This window comes from Phyllostomus discolor, chromosome 5, assembly GCF_004126475.2.
Source record: "Phyllostomus discolor isolate MPI-MPIP mPhyDis1 chromosome 5, mPhyDis1.pri.v3, whole genome shotgun sequence".
Taxonomy (NCBI): Eukaryota; Metazoa; Chordata; class Mammalia; order Chiroptera; family Phyllostomidae; genus Phyllostomus; species Phyllostomus discolor.
The window spans coordinates 6,347,458-6,370,920 of record NC_040907.2 but is presented as its reverse complement, the minus strand read 5'-3'; the positions used below and the strand labels follow the sequence as shown (position 1 = coordinate 6,370,920).

At 54.3% G+C, this 23,463-nt stretch overlaps 2 protein-coding genes across 5 annotated transcripts; one reads left to right on the top strand and one right to left on the bottom strand.

Moving 5' to 3' along the window:
- The first annotated feature begins 327 nt into the window (after positions 1-327).
- MASP2 (mannan binding lectin serine peptidase 2) lies at positions 328-14,659 on the top strand. Of its 3 annotated transcripts, XM_028512588.2 has the most exons (11): positions 328-591; positions 688-916; positions 1,045-1,222; positions 1,964-2,095; positions 4,009-4,205; positions 4,283-4,430; positions 7,405-7,523; positions 9,678-9,756; positions 11,575-11,709; positions 12,210-12,284; positions 13,494-14,659. In XM_028512588.2, the coding sequence occupies exons 1-11, from the start codon at positions 587-589 to the stop codon at positions 14,255-14,257; spliced, it is 2,061 nt and encodes a 686-aa protein (XP_028368389.2). In that variant the 5' UTR covers positions 328-586; the 3' UTR covers positions 14,258-14,659. The 3 variants fall into 3 exon arrangements, with proteins under 3 accessions (XP_028368389.2, XP_035881195.1, XP_035881197.1); XM_036025302.1 differs by lacking the exons at positions 12,210-12,284; positions 13,494-14,659 and having other exon boundaries at positions 477-591; positions 9,678-9,766; positions 11,575-11,712; XM_036025304.1 differs by lacking the exons at positions 4,009-4,205; positions 4,283-4,430; positions 7,405-7,523; ... (2 more) ...; positions 12,210-12,284; positions 13,494-14,659 and adding an exon at positions 2,625-2,760 and having other exon boundaries at positions 478-591.
- Positions 12,191-23,043, bottom strand: LOC114496008 (TAR DNA binding protein). Of its 2 annotated transcripts, XR_004903055.1 has the most exons (7): positions 22,923-23,043; positions 21,694-21,943; positions 20,532-20,695; positions 20,029-20,169; positions 19,227-19,397; positions 17,642-18,844; positions 15,498-16,910 (listed from the first exon to the last, which is right to left on the bottom strand). XR_004903055.1 is itself a non-coding variant. In XM_028511200.2 (6 exons), exons 2-6 carry the CDS (start codon positions 21,929-21,931, stop codon positions 18,314-18,316), a joined length of 1,245 nt encoding a protein of 414 aa, XP_028367001.1. In that variant the 5' UTR covers positions 21,932-21,943; positions 22,923-23,043; the 3' UTR covers positions 12,191-18,313. The 2 variants fall into 2 exon arrangements, 1 of the variants encoding a protein (XP_028367001.1); XM_028511200.2 differs by having other exon boundaries at positions 12,191-18,844.
- Positions 23,044-23,463: the final 420 nt, after the last annotated feature.

The window sequence follows — 23,463 nt, the reverse complement described above, 5'->3', positions numbered from 1 at the left end:
TCTTTGCACTTTTTTTAATGTATTGATTTTAAAGAGGGGAGAAGGGAGAGAGAAAGAGACATCAACTTATCGTTCCAGTTATTTACACATTTCTTGGTTGAGTCTTATAGGTGCCCTGACCGGGAATTGAACCTGCAACCTTGGTGTATGTGGACAACGCTCTAAGCACCTGCGCCATCCGACCAGGGCTGGAGTCAGCTGTTTACAGCAAGTTTTCAGGAGAGAGCAAAAGGAGGTGCATGCGTGCATTGGTCCGCTTCCACCTGGGTGTCCCTGTGGAGACCAGGGTGTGGAGGCCTGGGCAACTGTGAAAGCCACACGCTGAGGGCGAAACACAGAGGTCAAGGGCAAGGGGCAGAGCCAGGACTTGCTCCCAGGGCTGGCTGCCCACCAAGTCCAGCTCCTGGCTCCCCAGAGTGCCCTGTCCTCCCTGCCTTGCAGTCTGGGCGGCCAGGAGTCATGGGGTCGATTCCCAGAATTCCAGGGTCAGGACGGCTGGGGGCAGGGCCAGGTGCCGGACAAACAGATCAAAGGTGAGGAGGCCGTGCGCAGGCAGAGCAGGCCCGGCCAGCAGGACCGGCACACCATGAGGTGGGTGGGCGCCCCCCCGCAGCCTCCCCGGCAAGGGCTGGGGGCGACGGCAGGCCTCCGGGTGGATGTGTCACCCACCCCCTGTGCTGCCCTCAGGCTGCTGATCCTCCTGGGCCTGCTGTGGGGCTCGGCGGCCGCGCCCCAGGGCCCGCCGTGGCCCAAGCCCGTGTTCGGGCGCCTGGCGTCCCCGGGCTTCCCGGAGAAGTATGCCAACGACCAGGAGCTGCGCTGGAACCTGACGGCGCCGCCCGGCTACCGCCTGCGCCTCTGCTTCACCCACTTCCACCTGGAGCTGTCCTACCTCTGCGAGTACGACTTCGTCAAGGTGCCCGCGGGGCTGGGGGGAGGGGAGGGGAGGGGGGGACCGGGACACCCGGGGGCAGGGCCCGGCCTCAGAGGGTGGGCAGGCCTTGGGCCTCGCTGCCGCTCACAGTGACCCCCCCGGCCCCACAGCTGAGCTCGGGACCCACGGTGCTGGCCACGCTGTGCGGCTGGGAGAGCACCGACACGGAGCGGGCCCCGGGCAACGACACCTTCTACTCGCCGGGCAACAGCCTGGAGGTCACCTTCCGCTCGGACTACTCCAACGAGAAGCCGTTCCGGGGCTTCGAGGCCTTCTACGCAGCCGAGGGTGAGCGGGCCCGAGGCGCTGGGGCGGCCCACGGGTGCAGCTCTGTCTGAGGCCAGGCCAGGCCCCCGGCAGCCTCCCCACCCCCGGGGCAGGGGACGGCCTGCCTCCTTCCTCTGAGCACATCCGCCACGCACCTGTCCGTAAAATACCCGTGACAGCCGGACCTCCGTCCCCCCCAGCCCTGCGGTGACGCGTGGGCCCAGCAGTGAGCCTGGTCACAGGTGGGAAGGAGAGGCTCCTCCGGCTTGTGCTGACAAGGCCCAGAGCTCCGCACCTGGTACCTGCATGTGGACTTCGAGTCTGACCCTTGATTTCAGATTCTGGCTCCTGCAGGGACCAGCTGTGTGACCCTGGGCAAGCAGCTCACCCTCTCTGTGCTCCTCATCAGGGTTGGGTGGACCTGTGTGGCAGGCCTGCCCACTGCCCCCCTGGGTTCCTTGCCTGGCTGCTCCCTTCACTGGCTGGGGACCTGGAGCAGGACACAGCCTGTCATTGGTTTTAAAAAGATGTTATTTCCTTCTCCTTCCAAGTGCGATGGGGGGGGGGGGGTGGCAAGGGCCCTAGGCTGCTAGTGATTGGCTGGGCGGCAGCCACCTTCTGACGTGAGGAGGCCCTGGCAGGTCAGCTCTGAGGCTGGAGGCGTCCTGAGCCCCGGCCCCAGTCCCCCCCCCCCCCCCCCCCCGCCCCAGTGCTGCCCCACCTCCTGCTGATCACCTACCTGCCCGTCCCATCCCTCCTCAGACATTGATGAGTGCCAGGTGGCCCCCGGAGAGGCGCCGCCCTGCGAGCACCATTGCCACAACCACCTGGGCGGCTTCCACTGCTCCTGCCGGGCGGGCTACACTCTCCACCAGAACAAGCGCACCTGCTCCGGTGAGCCCTGGCCACAAAGGGGGCCCGGGACCCAGCCTGGCCCCCCTCCCTCAAGGCCGTGGCTGTTCTGTCCTGGGGGCCGGAGGGGAGGCTGTGGCGGCCCCTTTTCTGCTCTTCTGTCCCCTGCTTTTCTCCACCCATCCGTCCACCCACACTTTCCGATTCCTCCTCCCTCCCAGTCGTGGCTCGTCCCGGGTCCTTTGCAGTTCATTCACTGATTAGCGTGCGTTAGGCCCTAGTGTGCACCTGGCCCTCCTGGGGGGCTCCCAGTGTGGAGGAGTGGGGGAGGGGTCTGGGCCCAGCTCACCCAAGCTCCCCTCTGCAGAAGCTCAGGATTGGGGGCAGGGTCTGCTCACAGCCACCGGGTCCTGGTGGCCAGCAGGCCCTCTGCGGGCCCCCAATGCCCGAGGCTGCCCCTCCGCCCCTGCCAGACACCTGGTGCCCTGGGGGGTGGGGAGCCCCGCCCACCGGCGCTGACCCTGCCTCCCCCATCTGGTGCCCCTCCCCGTCTCTCTGTTCTCTCTTCCAGAGCAGACCCTCTAGGCTCCCCCTGCTCCGGCCTGCAGCGGCCCCGGAGGCTGCAGCTCTGGGCCAGGGGAGCGCGCTGCCGCCGGCAACCCCGCCACCCCGCCCGCAGAGCTAACAATAAACCTGGCTCCTCCTCCGCCTGCTGCTGCCCGTCTCTGGGGTGGGAAGGTGGGGGTGGCTGGGTGGGTGTTCACCCTGGCCCCCGCCCCTCCCTTCCTCCCTCCCCTCATCACAGTCTGGAGGAGCCTAGTCGGGGGGTGCCCCTCCACAAGGCCACAGGCTCCTGTGCCAGAAGGGCTCCCCACCCTCCTGAGGAGGCCCAAGAGAGGCGGAGACCTGCCTGGACTCCCACAGGGGAAGAGGAGCCCTTTGCGCTGCCCACCAGGTCCCCGGGGGCTAAGCTCTGAGCACCCCTGGACCGCCTCCTGTTCAGAGGGCAGCTCGGGCCGTGTGTGCTGGGCTGGGGGGGCCTGACCCCGAGCAGAGAGGCCCAGGGAGGTGGTCACTGGTGGGCAGCCTGGTCCCCATCTCCAGCGGCGATTCCCTCATCCCCTGTGCCCACGGGGAGCAGCCCCAGGGAGAAAGGGTTGGGATCCCCCTGCTTCCTGGAAGCTGCCCAGCTCCAGGGCCTGCGTGCCCCTCTGTGGCCTGGGAGGAGGGCAGCAGGCCCCCCTCGCGGATGATGGGGGTGCTCAGCAAGGGCAGGATCAGCTGTTCCAGTGAGGGAAGGGGGCGTCCGTCCGACTAGTTCATGATCAGAGTGGATTTGAACTTCCCTCAACTGCCCCCCAGGGCAGGGCCCAGACTCGGGGAAGGCGGGCAAAGGGAGGTGCTCCCTGACCCCTTGACCGGTCCGGGCGGAGGGAGACCCCAGGGGAGGCTGGACTGGCCCTGGCTGCGCGCGGGGGTGGGGTGGTGGGAGCCCCACGGTGGATGAACTTGGGAGTTGTTGGGGTCAGGGTGGGTCAGGGGCCCTCAGCCCAAGGGGACTCACCTGCCCCCCCAAATCCCTGAGAAATAAGGAGACGCCCCAATCCCTCCCTTAGTGCCTTCAGCCCCTCAGCGGAACCTGAGCATGCACACCCCCCCTTTGGGACTTGGCCCAGGGCCCTCCCCAATGGAAGCTTCAGCGTTAGGGCCCCCACTCTCTCCGGGAGGCGGGGGGGTGGGGGCCTCTGGAAGATGTACACCCAAGTGTTGCCTTTTTATTTTTTAGCTAAAGCCCAGGAGCTAGAGAAACTCCCTCCCTGAGTTGTCCCTTCAGCGACGGGGCTGGTCCCTGGCCCCCAGAGGCGCCTCCGGAGCCGGCCCCCTGCGGTGTGTGCGGCCCGTGGCAGAGCCCGCGGTCCCCCAGGCTCACACGCCCTGTCCTCTCCCCTCCCCAGCCCTGTGCTCGGGCCAGGTCTTCACCGCGCGGTCTGGGGTGATCAGCAGCCCCGAATACCCACAGCCGTACCCCAACCTCTCCAGTTGCACCTACAGCATCCGCCTGGAGGAGGGGTTCAGGATCATCCTGGACTTCGTGGAGTCCTTCGACGTGGAGACGCACCCCGACGTCCAGTGCCCTTACGACTCCCTCAAGGTCTGGTTCTGGGGACCCCCCCCCACCTCCGCTGGCTCCTGTGGGTCCCGAGGTAACAGGGCCGTCTCCCCTTTCAGATTCAAACAGACACGGAGGAACACGGCCCCTTTTGTGGGAACACACTGCCCCCCAGGATTGAAACCGAAAGCAACTCCGTGACCATGACCTTCACTACTGACCAGTCGGGGGACCACCGGGGCTGGAAGGTGCACTACAGCAGCACGGGTGAGCGCAGGGCCTGGGCCGGACCCTGGGCCCCAGTGGGGGGTCAGGGGGGTCACAGAGGGCCGGACTCTCCCCGGCCAGGCCTGGGAAACATCTCGGGGGGGGAAAGGTATCTTCGACCCCCTAGAGCATCATGGGGCGGGGCCGAAAAGCGAGCTGACAGACGAGCAGGAGAAAAGCACAAGTTGGAGGCCCAGGAGCCTCCGGAAGGAGAGGAAGGAGCAGGAAGAGCGAGACCTGAGTCATACCTGTACCCGTGCCCGGGAATCCCACACACGTGAGCACCAGGGACCCCACGGGAGCCAGAGGTTCGAAGACAGGAAGGGAGCGTGGGCATGCGCGGCGTGGAGCTGGGGGCTGCCGCAGGCCAGCGCAGGGAGCACACGCGTCTCTAGCCCACAGCGCCCCGCCCGGAGACAGGTCCGAGAAGGTGCTCCCTGCTCATCTCCTGGGCCAGGCGGGTGAGGCCCCTGACTCAGCTTCTAGGGAGCTGAGGGAGGCGTAGGGGTTTCTCCTGAGCCTGCAGCTGAAGTGGCGTTACCCGATCGAAGGAGCCTGTTCGCCCGTCTGCATGAAGCCCAGTGAGACAGGGGCAGGGGTGTGCTGCCAGGAAAGGGAGGGTTTCTTCAGGGGCTGGCGCTGTCCGTGCCTGGAGCCCCAGGTGGCTCGTGCGCCAAGGCCTGGTTCCCCGACCGGCTTCCGGGGAGGGAATGGATCGCATGGGGGAAGACCACTAATCACAGGGGGCTGTGGAGTCGTCTGGGGTCGTGGTCTCTGCTGATTGGTTGGGGCACTCGGCCATTGCCTTTGGTCTGATGTCAGGCCCTGAGGTGTTCTGTCCACTTTCGCAAGGATTTGTTCTGGGGGATTGTTCCGCTTTCCTGGGCCCAGAGATAAAACACTCATCTTGAGCCCGATACATCGTGTTTACTTTGACCGAACACTCTGTCTCATTAGTCAATATGCAGAAACTGGTTTCTGAGACAACTGGATGCTGACCAGAACTTCGCTGTCTTGATGACGCGAGGGAGAGGGAGGTGGACGAGTCAGGGCAGAATCAAAGGCGGGGGCAGCCCTGGCTGCGGCGGCTCCTCGGAGATCCAGTTGGGGCACAGGCCTGGGTTGTGGGCCAGGTCTGCAGGTGGTGGGGCATGTGGGAGGCAACCGATCGATGTCTCTCTGGCCCATGCACGTCCCTCCCTCCCTCCCTCCCTTCCCCTCTCTCTGAAAATAAATAAATAACATCATTTTTTAAAAATAGGCCAGGTTAGCCCTGGCTGGTGTAGCTCAGTGGATTGAGCTCGGGCTGCAAACCAAAGCATCGCAGGTTCGATTCCCAGTCAGGGCGCATGCCTGGGTTGCAGGCCACGGCCCCCAGCAACCGCACATTGATGTTTCTCTCTCTCTCTCTCTCTTTCTCTCTCCCTCCCTTCCCTCTCTAAAAATAAATAAATAAATCTTTTTTAAAAATTAAAAAAAATAGTCCAGGTGAAAGAAACTAGGTTTCTGTGCAGTTAGTTAACTTTAGCTCAAAACCATCGGCACATCTTGGGTGACTTGTCCCGGACCTCCACCCAATCATCCATCTGCCCATCTCTCCTTCCATCTGTGGGGAAGACAAAACCTGTAGAGAATTTTTAAATTTGTATCTATTGGTTTTGAGAGAGAAAGAGAGATCACTTTGTTCCACTGATTGATGCATTCATCGGTTGCTTTTTGTACCTGCCCTGACCGGTGATCGAACCCACAACCTTGGCGTATCGGGATGATGCTCTAACCAGTGGAGCTGGCCAGCCAGGGCCTGGAGAATTCGTATGAGTTTATTTGAGCCAAAGCTGAGGACGTGGCTGGGGAGCATGATCTCAAGTCTGCAGTTGCTTTTATGCACCGGCGATTCAGGAGGGAACATCAGGAAGATTCCTCGGGGGTCGGGGGAAGCAAGGTGGGGAGGGGATGACAGGACCTCGAAGACTCTGTGCTCTCTTGAGGGTGGTCACCCTTTAAAAGGAGGAGGGTCTGAAAGGGCACATTTCAGAGGTGCTTTACCCTGGATGCATGGAGAAGTTGCAGGCCTGGGAGTCCCTGCCAGGACGGGCCCCGTAGGAACTTATGATCAGATCGCCCTGTGGGGGTACTTTCCACAGAGGCCCTTTTTGTGTCCACAAGTAAGAAAACTCCTAAAACTGCTTCGCTGGTTTTGGAGCGAGTCGGGGGAGAGTCCGTTCTGCCAGGCTGGTGGGTGAGACGGGGCCGGGGCAGCCCTGAGCTGTGTGCCAAGGAGGGCGTGAGCAGGCCGCCGGCCTGGGCACCGGGGGCTTCAGGCGGCCCTGGGCTCCTGCAGGGCTGTCCCTGCAGATGGGGTCCCTGCCTGCCAGGGCCTGGAAGCCACCCCAGCACACACACACACAGATCAGCTGCTGGAGGGAGGAGGACACTCAGCAAACGACCCGGGAGTGCGGCGGGGCAGCCGTGGGGGGTGGGCTGGAGCCTTGGGGTGACAGCAGGCCAGCGGTCACAACCCAAATGGAAGAGAGTCCCCCTGGAGGCCGGAGCACTGGGGAGCCCACGAGGGGAGGCCTGAGGCTTCTCCCCGTGTGAGGGTCCACCGCAGCCCCCTTTCTGAGCTCTGAGCAGAGTCCCACGCTGGGGACTCCCCGCCCCACCCTCACAGCAGCCCTATGGGGTGGGCAGCCGTCCCCACCCCTCGCACCCTGCAGCAGAGGGCACCGAGGCGCGGAGGGGTTCACAGCCACTGCTGGGGACTGGGGACGGAGAGCTGTGACTTCAACCCAGGCAGTCTGGGGCCTGCCCCTTGCGGTGACACACTTCGGTCCATAGCAGTGGGTGTGAAGTCCCTGGCGTGCCACAGACGCCCCATTGCGGGTGGCTTTCTTACAAAGAACTTCAGGGGCTCAGTTCGGGCTCACCTGCCATTGACCCATCAGAACCCACGGCCCCGGTTTCCTCCGCACAGCTCAGCCTTGCCCTGATCCGGTGGCGCCACCTAATGGCCACGTCGTACCTGTGCAGGACAAGTACATCCTGAAAGACAGCTTCTCCGTCGTTTGCGAGACTGGCTATGAACTTCTGCAAGTAAGTTAGCACACAACTGTAAGTGGACCGTGATCGTGATAGAAAAATATTTTTTGGAAGATTTTATTTATTTAGAGAGAGGGGAAGGGAGGGAGAGAGAGAGAGGAAGAGAAGCATCGATGTGGACATCAATCGGCTGCCTCTCTCATGCATGCCAACCAGGGATGAGGCCTGAGACCCGGCGTGTGACCTGACCAGGACTCAATGGGAGACCTTTCACTTTGTGGGGTAACGCCCAACCCACACTGGCCAGGCTGATCGACGTTTTTTTTTAAGTGCAAATTTTATTTTATTTTTGTCCTTACTTGAGGACATTTTTTTTTCCATTGCTTATTTTTAGAGAGAGGAAGGGAGGGAGACAGGGAGAGAGAAACATCAATTGGTTGCCTCCATACAGGCCTTGACGGGGGATCGAACCCGCAACCTAGGTGTGTGCCCTGACCAGAGATCAAACCCTCAGACTTTTGGTTTATGGGATGACGCTCCAACCAGCTGAGCCACACCAGCCAGGGCAGATCCTGACAGTTTTTAAACGTATACTTACTCTTGTCAGCAAATACATGAAAGGAAAGTGGGAAAATAGCCATGGTCCATGATGGTGGGTTTTTTGTTTGTTTGTTTTAAAGGTCTTTTTTAAAATATTTTTAAAATTTATTTATTTTTAGAGAGGGAAGGGAGGGGGGGAGAGAGAGAGAGAGAAACATCAATGTGCAGTTGCTGGGAGTTATGGCCTGCAACCCAGGCATGTACCCTGGCTGGGAATCGAACCTGCGACACTTTGGTTCGCAGTCTGCGCTCAGTCCACTGAGCTACGCCAGCCAGGGTGTTAGTTGTTTTTGTCTATGACTACATAAAAGTCTGAGAGGTAACGTTGACTGGGAAGATGGCTATGGAGAATTTTTTATTCTTAGGATGACCTTTATGTGAAACAACTCCTGGGCCCACCAAAAATTAAGCAGCCCTGGGAAACAGTATATTCCACAAAGTTATAAATAGCGGCCACTGTTGAGGGAGAAGGAGGATAATTTTTTTTTTAATGCTTAGTGAGTGCTTTAGGGCACAGGTAGGAGATTAACGTGTCTTCTTTCTGTTCCAAAACTGTCGCTGAATCCGGGCGGCAAAAAGCACCAGTAGTAACAGGGAAATGACAGCGGGGGTCGGCAGTCCAGGCCTGTGGAGGGGCCACACGGAGAATATGGGGGAGCAAGGGGCACTTCCCACCGCATAAACTTTTGGGGTGGGCTCTTTTCCACAGCTCCTTGGACTGCAAACCTGTTTGGTTGCTCATTTTATTTTTTATTGTCTTTTTTCCCCATTACCATTTAAAAAAGGATCCCCTTTACCCACTTCCCTCCCTTCCCCCTTGAGTGCTCATTAAAAAAAAAAAAAATTGCCCTGGTCCTGGCTGGTATGGCTCAGTGGATTGAGAGTCAGCCTGCAAATTGAAAGGTCGCTGGTTTGATTCCCGGTCAGGGCTCAAGCCTGGGTTGTGGGCCAGGTCCCCATGTGGGGCTGTGCGAGAGGCAACTGATCCATGTATCTGTTGCACGTTGCTGTTTCTCTCCCTCTCTTTCTCCCTCCCTTCCCATCTCTCTAAAAGAAAACAAATCCAAAACAAAAAAAAATTTTTTAACTTAAAAAAAATCACACGGCTCTCCTTTAAAGCACAAAGCTAGCAATGAAAAAAACTAAGTGAGAACACCCATGCGAAGCTTAGGAAGGCGTCTTTGGTAGCTCTCCCCCAGCTAAGGCCAAGTGGCTCAGTGGCTCATGAGGTCGGCCTCCCCTGCACTTCCGACCCCCTCCCTGCAGCAGGTCACAGAGGGGAGGGGTGGCGGAGCATCCACAGGGCCCGAGATGTGATGCGTGTGTCCTCAGAGTAAAGTGGAAAGCAAAAACCAGGTCCGTTGTAGAGGTCAGCATTTGATTCCTGAGATGCCACTGCACCTCGAAAGGTGCCCTGTGTAGCACGGGTGACCTTCGCACCTGCTTGGAGGCAGCGCTGGGTGTGTGCGCGCAGTGCCCCGTGGGTGCGTCGCTCCCCTGGGGGCCTCTGGTGAAACCTTGGGAGAGGAACAACGGCGGGGGCTTCGCTTCGGGGAGTGAGTTTCTGACCGAAACCAGGAAATCAGTGTTTTCTGCATTCCTCTTCAGGGTCATTTGCCCCTGGAATCGTTTGCTGCAGTCTGTCAAAAAGACGGATCTTGGGACAAACCGATGCCGGAATGCAGCAGTACGGTCACGTGAGCACAACTCCCAGCCCCGCCTGCTGCTGCCGCCGCCCCCGCTGCCCCCCGCCGCCCCCACTGCCCCCCCTGGTTCTGTGTAGAAAGGCTTCTGTTTATCAGGGCTCCAACTCCAGATCTGCCTCTCTTCCCCGGGCTCCGAGGACTCCTGAGGTTAAAGGGAAACCAAGCCAGCGGGACAATCATTTGCTTGCACAGTGTGGTCTTTCAAAGTGTTTTTTCTAAGTATGAAATGCTTGTGGGAGAGGGGAGAGGAGACGGCATTGCAATCCCCCCGTATGCACTGTTCTGGCGCACTTTCCTCCGATTACACGCCTCTCACATGTGCACGCGTGGGCTGGCTACTGCGGTCGAGATGAGGGCGATTGTGTGTGCAAACCACCCCCCCCCCCAAGCTAGGGCAATGGTGTGCATTACCGCTTTGCAAATTAAGAATCACGTATCTTATTTTTAGTGTCTTTCCAATGATAAAATACACGTTAATTGGAAAAAATATGAATTTATACAACGTCCTTGCCCAAATCCCCAAACCACCACGAGAAGTTTGGGGCCCACCCCTCTTCCTGCTCTTTATCTCCCATGCTAGCTGTACTAACGTATTTCACGCTTTGCCCTCTCTTTTCCAACCAGGGAAGTCTAGAAAGTCACAGGTGGCACCAGCGGGCTGCGGAAACGGGGCCAGGGAACGAGCTCCAGAGGCAGACAGAGGAAGGGCCCTGGGAGCTCAGGGGGGAGGGAGGCACAGGCCGCCTGCCTGGGGAAGAGGGAAGGGAAGGGCTCGCTGTGCGCCGGAGGGGTGAGCCGGCCCTGGTAACAGGTAACCGGGTGCCTCCTCTGACTGCCGTGGTGCTCCTCCCCGCTCCCGGCGGGCCGTCCCCCTCATCAGCCGGACCCTTAGCAGGGCCGCTCCTCCCAAGCGCCAGGCCGCACTGTGTGTCGCGCACGACGCTTCTAGTCGCTGCTTCATCGTTTCCGGTTTTCCCGACGGTGCGCCCTGCTGTAGTGAACACCCGGGCACACGCGTCTTTGCACCCTCGGTGCAAGGTGTGCCGGGGACAGACTGCCCAGGGGGGCTTCGTATTTCCACTCCATAGAACTATGGAGTCCCCACAGAGTCTTCTAGCGGAAAGGGCAGCGCGGCAGGCAGCACCGGGGGAGCGCGGCCCCTTTCCCGCGGGGTCGTCCCGGGCGTCTCAGCTCCAGACGGTTAGACGGGGAGGCACAGAGCCAGGCACACAGATGTTAAGTTGCTGAAAATTATTTAAATGTAATTTTTCTAATATCCCCAGAAATACATCATCAGTCTTTACGTCCCCTGTGTGGCGAACTTTTAGGCCGAGGGCCCTGTCTCACAAATGGGTCAGTCATCTCACCCTGGCGGCGTCCCGAGTGGGGGTTCTGGTCCAAAGTCAAGGGCTCCCAGGTCTTGGAAAAAGCCCAGTCTCTGACGAGGGCCCTAAGAACGGGCTGCACCCCCCTGCCCCCACCCCCCTCTGTGTCGCTGTGTCCCAAGGAGCCCCCGTAGGCAGCCCGGACTGCACAGGCACCTGCAGGCCACCCGCCCCCTCCCTTCTGAGGGGCTGCAGCCTGCGGGCTGGGAGCGCGCGCCACGGGAGTCCCCGCGGCTCCCAAGCCCCTTCGGCCAGGAAAGGCCCGCACCCCGCTGCAGGGGCCTCGCCTCCACCCGGCCACCGGGTCAGGAGCAGGGAGGAGAGGGATGCCATCTCCACTCTGAGACCGGGCGCACGCTGCGCCCCGCGCAGGGACACAGCGGACACCGACCCCCCCTCTCCCGTGCTTCCCAGTTGTTGACTGCGGCCCTCCCGAGGAGCTGCCCCACAGCCGGGCGGAGCTCGTCACAGGCCCCGACGTGACCACGTACAAGGCGGAGGTTCAGTACCGCTGCACCGGGCCCTTCTACACCATGAGGACGGATGACGGTACACAAACTGCTCCGAGCTGGGGGCGGGTGCTAGTTGGAACTTCGGCCTCCGCGGTCTGAAAATACACTTTAACCAACATTTTTGGCTAAGGCCAGGGAAAAGATTAAAAGGCACTTCGCCCACCAGCTAAGTGAAATATTACAGCCGCAGCGACTTTAATGTCAATTTGCAAGGATCGGAAAACAGATCTTATCTAGTAAATGACTACTACAAACACACAATATATTCCAAATGGTTTAATTTAACAAGTCAAAACCGTATCATTAAGCACTTGAGATCTTGATACATATTCAAGTTACACTTCTAAAAGGTTTCCACTTTGCAAGCAAACATGGTAATGCAGAGACCACCTATTTACGGAATCATGTAAAACGGTTATTCAGGCACCTCCACTCCCCGCTGATGCTCAGGAACCAACATTTCCAAGGGGCACTCAAGCACGTGACAACCACCGCACACACGCAGTTCAACATTTTCTCTTTCCCAACGGTTTGCAGGTAGATACGTGTGTGAGGCTGATGGGTTCTGGACGAGCTCCAAAGGAGAAAGATCGCTCCCGGTCTGCGAGCCTGGTAACGCGCGCTTTCAGATAGGAGGCCGCGACTGACGGACGGCAGGACTGGGCGGGAGGCAGCAGGCGGCGCTCGGCTGTGGCGGGCAGACGCGTACCTGGGGCGCCCGCCCCCAGACGGAGCCCTCACTCCCCAGTGACGCGTTCTCACTGTCCCCTCCCCCTCTCCGCATGGGGGGGTGGTCGGTGCCGACCGCGTCAGTCACCAGATTATTTTGGCTTTACAGCTAGGCAAGGATAAACAATTAAATGGTTTTTAAAATCTCGAACCATTTATACATTTATAAACACGAGCTCCTCTGCTACTTCTGTTAAAAATGCTATTAAAAACCCAAAGCTAATAACTTCATTATTTCCCTAAGCAATTGTTTTCAATGACATCTACTTTTTAAACATTAATGCAATTTGCCTTTTAATAGTACTTAAATTTTTTTTCAACCAGAACTGGCTTTGAACATATAGTTGAGTAGGGAGATTTAAAAAAAAAAATCAGAAAGGTAATAATATATTAATTACTCCTGTGTTATTTGGCTTAAATTAGTTCTTTCATCTCAGCTGACAGGACTCAGGGCTCAGTGCAAGTATTCCCCCACAACAGGAGCCGTTTGTTACATTAATGAGTGGATTCCCTTAGTAACATGCAGTAAGACTTAGTGTTTTTAGGAATCAACTAGGTAACAAATAACTTCTGAGCCTGAAGGTTCCTGGCCACAGTCGCAACATTCTAACCTTTAAAACACCGCAACAATGTTCAACAGTGAACCTCCTCCCGCCAGTCCCAGGCCAGTGGTCTCGGCACCTGCTGTTGGGACCTGCAGAGCCGACGGCCCAGTTTAGAAGTAGGAAAACCAACCATGGAAAGGTTATTTCCTCTCACTTCCTACACCCGCATCACCCAGCGCATCAGCTCAGACACTTCCTGTCTGCCCTATTAAATTATTTCTGCAATTGTGCAGACCAGTCTTTTTTGGGAAACAAGTTCATTTCTAAAAGACATTTTCACTCACCTCATTTTCTGAGGAGCTAAGAACTGCCACCCGGGTCCCTGGACCGGGCGGCTTCCGAGTGCTCTCACTTGCCCGTACCGGTGGGCACCCACCACGCCCCGTGATGCAGCCCTGGGCTCGCACCACAGCCCAGAGAGGGAAGCGGGGAGGCGGCGCACCACCAGGTCCCTGCAAAGGCTCTGTGCGTCTGCTTCTCTCCCCAGTCTGCGGAATGTCTGCCCGCACCGGAGGAGGTCGCATATATGGAGGGCAAAACGCAAAGCTGGGCGACTTCCCTTGGCAAGTCCTGCTAGCAGGCGACACGACCGCAGCAGGGGCGCTCCTGTACGACAGCTGGGTCCTGACAGCCGCCCACGCGGTGTACGGGCACAGAGAAGACGCCTCCGCCCTGCACATCCGCATGGGCACGCTCAAGAGGCTGTCCCCTCACTACACACAGGCCTGGGCAGAGGCCGTGTTTGTGCACGAAGGCTACACCCACGATGCCGGCTTCGATCACGACATAGCGTTGATTAAACTGAAGGACAAAGTCGTAATCAACAGCAACATCATGCCTATTTGCCTGCCAACGAAAGCAGCCGAGGCCTTCATGAGGACAAATGACACTGGAACCGCATCTGGATGGGGACTGACGCACAGGGGTGTCCCTGCCAGAAGCCTGATGTACGTAGACATGCCAGTAGTTGACCATCAGAAATGCGCCGCTGCCTACGCCAAGGGGCCCCAGCCAGGGGCGCGGGTGACCGACAACATGCTGTGTGCCGGCCTGGAGGGCGGGGGCAAGGACAGCTGCCGAGGTGACAGCGGAGGGGCCCTGGTGTTTCTGAACAACGACACACACAGGTGGTTTGTGGGAGGAATAGTGTCCTGGGGTTCCACCAATTGTGGGGAAGCACAATTATACGGTGTCTACACAAAAGTCACTAACTACATTCCCTGGATCGAGAAAATAATTAATAACTTTTGATTTGTATGTCTTCAATTAGTTATTAAAAGCAAACCTGTAAAAGATCTCAGTAGCAATGTGACCTGAGAAACATTTAATATAGCCATTGTCACCCCACACAAAAACCAAAAACAAATTACCAGTGCCGGGCCCCCCAGCTCCCCACCCTTCCCGCTCTGATTTAAGGGGCGTAAACCATCCCGGCGATGCATATTCCTTCATCTTCGTCAGCGCAATGGGAACTCACTGGTTAAACTTGCACTGGACTACTTACAAAGTCCAGTATCTTTTCGTACTGGCCTTTTTGTTGGCATTCCTGGATAGTGCCTTTATTATGTTCTTGGAGTATTTTCCTAGTATTTTTGGACTTGTTCTTACTGATCTTTCAAAGCTTTACATATTATAGCAGTATTGATTCAGGAACAATCTTGAATCCTGGGGGGTTTTTTGTAGATGAACATCTATAAAACCACCAATACTTTAGTCTAGGCACTGATTTCCAAGTTAAAAACCAATACCACAAAACGGTGATATATAACTTTTCACTTATTAAATTGGCAGACAAAAAGAACACGGACTAACACTATTCATTCTCAAAGGCAACAAAAATTTTCTCAAGGACAATTTTGCAATATAGTTCAAAAGCCTTAAAAGCATGCATAGTCTTCTACCTAGTAATGCCAATGCTAAGAATTTAATTAGGCATAAGGCTGACCCTAGTACTCGGAAATAACCTAAATTAATATCCAAGTTCAGAAGACGATCGAATTAAATGTGGCATTTCCGTAAGCTGAAATACAACACCAGGAAGAAAGGGTGGTATTGTAGGTCGATCTGCAGTTCTTCTTCTCACAACGAGCAAGTGGACGGGGCGCGCTCAGCCAACGACAGACCACACAACTAAGAGCTACTGTCCTCGTCCTCAACAACAAAAACATGTTAACTGCTACGTAACCTCTTCTGGACTAAGTAGTTAACCTCTTTTTCCTAAGGACAAAATTTAAGCTCTGGCATAACCTTAAAAATCTCACTTCGCTTCAGTTGGCCAGTCCTTCCTAGAAAGCTGCAACAGCTAACATCCAACAGTTTCTCATTCCAGCCAGAGTCACCACTACATCTAAAAATTCACTGAGTTTTGTCCTAGTTTCTCTTGTGCATACAAAGTGCGACTTCTCGAGACTCACTTTTCCAAGGTAATTTGACAGCATCCTTGTCACAGAAAAAGGAAACTGCTTTCCCAGTAAGACTCCAGACACTAAACTGTGGTGGCAACAAAAATTTTTATTCAACTGGTTCAAAAAATTTTTAGAATGAATGCATTTAGGTGATCAAATAGACTTTAAAAACAAATCTTTGCCAAATAGTTTACTTCTGAACTTCAAAAAAAAAAATTTAGGGCAGAATTAAATCCCCGTAGCTGGGTGTTACCACAGACACGCTAGCAGAAGGCCGCTCGACACAGAGGCCTTCCGAGACCGGCAGCTAGAGGTGCACACGTGTAAACAGGGGTGAAAACCATGCCATCGACGAGCGAACTTACCCCGGGCTCCTGAAGGCTGGCCAGTTTAGTCTTTGGAGGTCCCGATAGCATTTTAAGTGTTACCATGTTACTGCTGCTGAGTAATAGTGCAAGTGCTAAAATGCAAAATTCAGATGGTACAGGGTTTGGAAATCATGCAACTTAGATGCAGAAAAAAAAATTTAAACAACGCAAGATCCTTTTACAGAAGAAAACTGGATAATGAAACAATGTGGCGATCACAAGTCTAAAGGATGACTTATAAAAGTTAAAACACCTAACTTGCAAAAAACCTCTTTATCATACTCTAATTAGATAATTAGGCAAACTATCAACACAAAAATTGTTACATTCGTCCATTAGAAAACAAGCTCAACTCTCATAGTAGTAGTTACATAGAAAGTACAATAGAGAATCAATATATTATTGCTTTTACATACTTCACAATGCATCGTGAGGGTCTACTCTGAGTTTTGTAAACGGTTTTATTCAACATTTCCCCCGCCTTTGGAGGACACAGCCCATTTCACTTAACGCTTCCACAGACAGGCAGCCCGCCACCCTGCTAGTCCTTAAAGCTATCGAGCTTCTTAATGGATTTCAGGCACAAGATAATTTGTGGTTTCTTCTACTTTATCCCTATTGCAATTAATTCCACTTTTCAAATCCCAAACCAAAAAGGCGCTGATATCCCCTTCTTTTCAATTGATGTGCTTTGCTACAAAGCATTTAAGAATAATTAACACTGGTTTGCTCACCCCCCCAAATAAGATGATCGTTAGAAGGCATGACCGATTCCCTAATGGAGGTTTGTACAGGCCAGGAAACAGAACATCACCCAAATGCACAGAGGCACTAAGGAAAAACTGGAGGGTACTGCTTACCATTTTAGGTGCGGTCACCCAGACTTATTAAAAACTAGATTTAAAAAGAAAAAAAAACTTTTCACTTTAGACAATGCAAGAACAAATAGCAATCAAGTCTGGGTATCAGGTGTCAATGCATGACAGGTGATGAATCCATCTGACTTGAGACAACTTTTGAAATAAGTTTATTTGAAGCAAAATAAACTATTGCCAAGAAACTTTATGAAAGTTCCATCTCAAAAGGGTCAAAAAAGGGGAATTAACTGCTATGAATTCTTTGCATTCAGGGCTGCAAAACAAAGACACATATTATTTAAATCAGTTTTATTTAGGAATTTCCAATATTGACAACTCTTATAAAAGCATCCAAGCACAGGACACAGAACTGCAGCAAACAGCATTCTTAGGGGCAGCTAACAGACATTGGGACTTCCACCCTTCTTTGAGACACCCCCAGCTCCCTGGTGCACTCTGCTTCCAAGTACTCCTGCAAAGCACACCACAAGCTCAGTCCATGTTCTCAACCCATCAGCTTCAGTTCACATGACCACACTTACAGATCAGTGACAGAGGAGAACACACACCATACAGCATTCACAGCAGTTGACAAAGGGGGAGGGGAAATACAAGTATCGTTTCACTTAACACATTCAACTAACGTGGGTTATCTAAGAACAAAACTCACTTAAAGTCTTCCAACAGATGCGGATGTCCTTTGAATGCAAGAAACATTCGTACATTATTTGCTATCATTGCTCTCTGCACACTCTCGCACCAAAGCCACAGGATGGAGAGACACATCTCGCCAAGATAAAAAATATCCATTTTGCACCACCGTCTGCGCACGCGCTCTCTCCTTTTCTCGCTCATACTCGCCTTTCATGCCTCGGCACCACCATCAATCCCACACAAGGTTTCAGAAGTTCAGACAGCCTTCTGGTTCCATATCACAGCCTTGCGTTCACAGCGTTGATACGACTCCATGAAATAAAGAGTAGCGGATAAAAATGGGACACCCACCGTCAGAGACGCGGCCCGTGCAGTGTGATGACCAACTCTTGAATGAGAAAGCATGTGGACAGAAGTATTCCTATGGCAGAGTATTTACAGCACTACTTTCAATGAAGTGCTTCTTCCATAAACATTTGAAATGAGATGAACTGCAGAGATTAAATGAAGGCTTCATATTGTACTTTTGCACATGAAGGGAGACAAGTGTTAAAAACAAAAACGAAAGAACCAAACACTGTGACACCGTCATCTCCAAAAAGGAGACATTCCTAAGGAAAAATCCATATGGTGGGGTTCAAATTAAAACGAGCAGAAAAGAATGTAGTTCTAATTAATGGTTTCCATTTTGAACATGCAAAGAATTCACTTGACGAGTCCAGGGATAAAATATTACAGGAGAAACCTTTTGATATCAATTGTAGTGTGTTGGTTTACCCATCAGGCAAACAGCAGTTCACTTTCAAACACTCAATATTGCAACCCTTTATGTAACAAAACTTATAAAATTCCTTTAGCTCTTCCTCTTTTTCTAAAGAAAAATGTCAAAAATACTGCTGAATATACTCCACACTGAACCACCAAATTTTGAAAATTCTCAGTACATATGTATTTTACAATATACTTACCATGAGTTTAGAAAAATTTGAATTCCCACCAGTCTGTACAACCGTCACCCGCTGCCTACATTCCCCAGCTAGAGGGTTTAGAATCCATGCTGGAGCCGAAGCCTCCGTTAAAACCACTGCCTGACCCTGCATTTGAAGCTGACCCCCAACCAATCGCTGCCCCTGAATTAGAACCACTATAAGAGTTATTTCCAGAACCAAAGGCCTGATTTGGCTCCCTCTGCATGTTGCCTTGGCTCTGATTATTGCCTGACGGGCCCGACTGGTTCTGCTGACTGGCTAACATGCCCATCATGCCCCAGCTGCTCTGCAGGGCCGCCTGGGCTGCGGCCATCATCGCTGGGTTAATGCTAAAAGCTCCGAAGTTCATCCCTCCACCCATGTTACTACCTTGATTGTTTCCCAAGCCAGCTCCACCCCCTCTGCTGTTACCAAAGCCACCCTGATTCCCAAAGCCACCCGGATTACCACCAAATCTTCCACTTCTTTCTAACTGTCTATTGCTATTGTGCTTAGGTTCAGCATTGGATATGTGTACGCTGATTCCTTTGATGATCAAGTCCTCTCCACAAAGAGACTGGGCAACCTGTAAGAAAAGAAGGGATGCGAATAAAGGCAATTACACCACTGATATGAACATCAAAGTAGCAGTAAAACTTAAGATTTCAAGCCATCGTGTTCACTAGAGGGAAAATAAACAATGAACACTCATTTAAAATCAAAATAACCTTTCGCTTCAGTAACGGCAGCAAAAATTTCTGTTTACTTTGTAAAGGTATATAACACTTCCAGTTAAACACCTCATACTGAAAAATAGGAAAGTGTTCACCACAAATATCTAGGCCCATATACCCCACAGCTTACAAGGCCAGAAAGCTTAGCTAAGTAAGGATGGCAACTGGCTGGACGGGAAAAGTTCAAGAGAAATTATCTGACCGCTGGGGCAACATTATTAAAGGGAAAAATACCTGATCATCTGCGAACGTCACAAAGGCAAAAGCCCTGAACGGCTTGGGAATGAAGACGTCCACCACCTCCCCGTACTGGCAGAAGAACTGCCGCAGCTCGTCGGCGGTCATGTCCTCCGTGCAGCGCCCGACGAACACCTTTCTGCTTCGCAGGGGCTCGTCTGGGCTTTGCTGACCAGACGCAAAGGTAGGGAAGGCATCAGAAGTGTCTCATGAGCAACGGAAAGGGCATTACGGTGGAGGACGTAACAAAATCTGTTTGCCTTTTATGTGAGGTGAGTCACTAAAAAGTAGGTACATTCTTGTTTTTTTGCATTAGCACTCCTCTTTCCTGTAAGACTTTGATGACGGATACAGTTTTAAAGTTTAAAGTTCATGAAAGCATAATTAGATCTAGGAAAGTCAATGACTTAATGTCCTCGGAAGAATAATAATGTTCCAAGTAAGCAAGTCTTGCTTGCTGGGAACAAGTCAGGCCTTTGTAACAAGATTACTATACTCTGATTATCTTGTGCTTTAACATTTAACTGTGTAAAAATTGTTAACTCTCTAGAAATAACGAGAAAAGAATAAAATGAACGAAGTTTACTTTAGAGGGATAATGAACTAAATATTTCAAACAATCATAAATTATTCAGCATGCATTAAGGTCCCAAGGCTTTCACCAGGCAACAGACTTCCAGAACGCATCCTGACCCTGTCTTTGTTCCAAGCGTATTTAACACTGTATTTTAAAGTGTCTTCTAAGGAAGTCTGTCAGCAAAAGCTCCCCAAGCGGGAGGAGGAGGGAGAAGCAAAGTACCTTGGAATTGGGGAGTTTACAGTCACACCACCGTCCGTCTATCATATGTCGCTGTGACATCACTTTCACCTGGGTTTCGTACTCCGTGAATCGAACAAAGCCAAACCCTTTTGAATGACCCGTTTTAATGTCTTTCTTGACCTAGAAAAAAATCATTTAAATTTACTGAAACACACACACACACACAACCCAGTGAGAGTTCCCTGACAGTGCGGACAGCTTCAGCTGGATGCAGTGGCTTAACTAAAACTCAAACCAAGTTGTTCCTGAGGTAAGAGCAACAGGAGGGTTAACACCGAAATAGAGCCTGTTCATAGCACAGTAAAACTCCCTTTGCTGTAGAACTCAACACAATGTTATAGAGTGCAAAGATAAACTAGATCTAATATTTACAAATCTTAAAAGTACTGTCCGCTGGACAGGAAGGGCAGTGCCACTAAAACAGGAATTCCGGGCGCTCCTGCTCTGAGAAAGAAAAACCGCCCGAGGACACGGAAGCTCACCTGGACCATGAGCACCTCCCCGAAGGTGCTGAAGTACTCCTTCAGGTCCTGCTCGGTGGTCTTCCACGGGAGGCCCAGCACTATCAGGTCGGAGGTCTTCTGGACGGCCCTCTTCACCTTCACCGCCGACGAGGCGTCCGTCTCATCCATTTTTCTCTTGTTATCTAAACAAAACGAGCAGAACCCTTTCAGAGCTCTTCCCTTAACAGTTACGTCTTAAGACACACTGCCTCCTATACCCAGGAGTGAGAAGCACAAAGACTCGAAGAACATAAAGTTGTGTCAACTCCCGGCAGAGGGTGACGCCAGCTCTCGAGGACGCAGCGTGGGGCTGAACCAGGCGGCCGGCCGAGGCGCTCTCCAGGTGCAGACCCCGGGCCGCGTGCCTCTGGGTCCGCGGCACCACGAGGTCACAGACGCGCACTCTCCGCTCTCAAATGGTGTCTCAAAACCACAATCACTCTACTCCACCCTGACTTTAAAATACACTAAGGGGGAAAAACAGGTTAAGAAAGTGCAATTACCACCTTTTTGCCTAGTAAATGTATTTGCTTAATTATTTGAATGCCTACAACTTAAAAGGCTACGTGCCAAATAATAATAATAAAATCCTCAACTTTTATCTCTAGCTGTGGATTTAAGGGTGATTTCAATTTTCATTTTCTTTTCCCCCAAACTTTCAACAATAAACTCACGTTAGTTTTGTGACATAAAGAAAAAGCCTTAGGTTATTTTTAAAAACTAAAATCTGGAAGGAGAGGAGAGGAACTAAATGTCGTTTAAAAAAACAAACTTCTCTGAACAGCTTCAGGTTCTCAGCAGAACCGAGGGGAGGGCAGATCTCCCACAGAGCGCCCTTCCCCCACACGTACGCCATGTCCCTGTCACCAACGTCCCCCCTGCGGTGACGCATCTGTTACAAAGGGTGAGCCTGCACTGACACGGCACTATCTGCCCTGATAACTATTTAAACACACAGCTCTCCCTTTAAAGTCACTCAAACTAGTGGCCTGTCGCACTAGTCTGACAGCAACCTCTGTCAGATGAAACGCTGGGGTCGCAGGAGACGCCGCACCGCGAACAGGGGTCGTGATCTACGACTCACAGCGAGACACAGACCCGACCGCACCTCAGCTTATGGCAAAACGAAGCCGCAACAAACCTTTGGGATAGTTGACAACGTACACCAGATTCCCCCAGCCGTTGTCTGGGGCGTGCAGGATCCCCTCCACCAGCCGGACGCCTCGCATGCACTGGGACACGGGGTTCCGGTAGCGCAGCCCGCACGCCCCCGGGAACTGGGCTGTGACCGTGGACAGCAGCACCGTCCCATCGTCTTCTGACGGTATTTCAATGGGCTCGTCGTTTTCATCTTCTGTGACCCGGATATATTCAGACATCTTCCACTGTCCCTTGAGTGGGAAAGAGAGAGACACGTGACCAACACTCGTGTCCGAGGGACTCTTTCCTTACCATCAGCTGACCAGCACCCCTGCCACCATGCCATTGTTCTCGGGCTTGCAGAGATGTTTTTGCTGTTTGGATTCTTCCACGTGCGGATCCCTGAACCGTTAGGAGGCAAGGACAGTAGCCCCCATAAAACTGTGAAGCCTTGTTAGTTCATTCACTCAACAAACGCTTGCTGAGGGCCTGCTATATGCGTCTGGTACGGCAATGACAACTGTGAGGCCGAAGGGCTCGGGTGGCATGCTGGTTACAAGGCGCGGGGCGCAGGGGGATGACAGCAGACAAGTGATGATCTTATTACAATCGGGATGTATGTACTGGAAAATAGTGCATGGTCTGGGGGGGGGGGCTGGGGAGAATCACCCAAGCTGGTTCAAGCGCGTGTGCGGAGGGGAAAGGGTCCCTAAGAAAGCGATGCCGAAGCTGCGCCCTAGGACTGAATGGGAGCAGCGAGCCAGGGCAGGAGGACAGGGTAAAAGTTCCTCCTTTCGGGACTTCCGGGGGCCCTGCAAACTTCAGCGTGAAGGGCAGCGGCGGCAGGGCCAGCACCACGCGGGCCGCCACCTCCCAGAAGCCGGTAAGTGACAGCCGAGGTGGGAGTTGTTAGGCGCGGCCTGGGCGGGGCCGCAGGGGCCCGCGGCCTAAACTGACAGCGTCCCCTGGACCGCCAAGTGCGGAAGGCGCCAAGCCCTGCCCGCGGGGGCCGAGGTCGGGCCAAACCTGTGCCTGGGGCTGCGCGGCCCCGCCGGCCCCGCGTCCCTGCCCCGGCGCCCACTGACACCCCGCGCCAGGTCCCAACGACGCTCCCGCGCGAGCCCGCTCGGGCAGGCCCCGGGCGGGGCCCGGGCCGCCGCGTCCTGCTGGGGCGGCCGTGCGGGAGCGAGGCACACGGGGCGTTGTCGGTGAGCAGCGTCCGCCACTCACCCGCTACGCCGCTGACAGGAGGCCCGACAGGGAAACTCAGGCAGCCAGGGATCCAGGGGCAACCACCCAGTTACCGCTTCGCTCCCACAAAATGGCGCTAGGGCCGCCTCCTCCCCCCGACGGCCGTCGTCCTCTCCCACCGGCTCCCCGTCCAGGGGGGGAGGCCGCCGCACCGAGAAGCCGCAGCCCTTGCCCCAGCGAGTTAGGGCTGCCTCCTGGGAGCCTGAGCACACGGAGCTGCTGTGACAGGTAAAACAAGACCAGCACCCGGGGCTGAAAAGCTAAACACTGGGGAAACATGGATGCGTTGGCTTGACCTCCCCCCACGTACCGTAGCAGACGGTCTCGCCCAACCAACGACCGGCCCCGGCTCCCCGGCGGCGCTCGCGCACTTTGAAAGTGCGCGAGACTAGCGCAGAGGCCGGTGCAAGTGAAGGCAGGGGTGGGGCCCGGCGGAGTTGGGCGGGGTCTGGCGGGAGTGGGCGGGGCTTGTAGGGGATGGGGCGGGACCCGGCGGGGATGGGGCGGGGGTCTGGGTACC

Coding starts and splice junctions, on each gene's coding strand:
- MASP2 (XM_028512588.2), top strand. Junction 1,223..1,963: donor GGCCTTCTACGCAGCCGAGG/GTGAGCGGGCCC, acceptor ATCCCTCCTCAG/ACATTGATGAGTGCCAGGTG. Junction 12,285..13,493: donor GCTCCCGGTCTGCGAGCCTG/GTAACGCGCGCT, acceptor TTCTCTCCCCAG/TCTGCGGAATGTCTGCCCGC.
- LOC114496008 (XM_028511200.2), bottom strand. CDS start 21,931: ATGTCTGAATATATCCGGGTCACAGAAGATGAAAACGACGAGCCCATT. Junction 19,398..20,028: donor GTAAACTCCCCAATTCCAAG/GTACTTTGCTTC, acceptor GCGTCTGGTCAG/CAAAGCCCAGACGAGCCCCT. Junction 18,845..19,226: donor TGACGTTCGCAGATGATCAG/GTATTTTTCCCT, acceptor CTTTTCTTACAG/GTTGCCCAGTCTCTTTGTGG.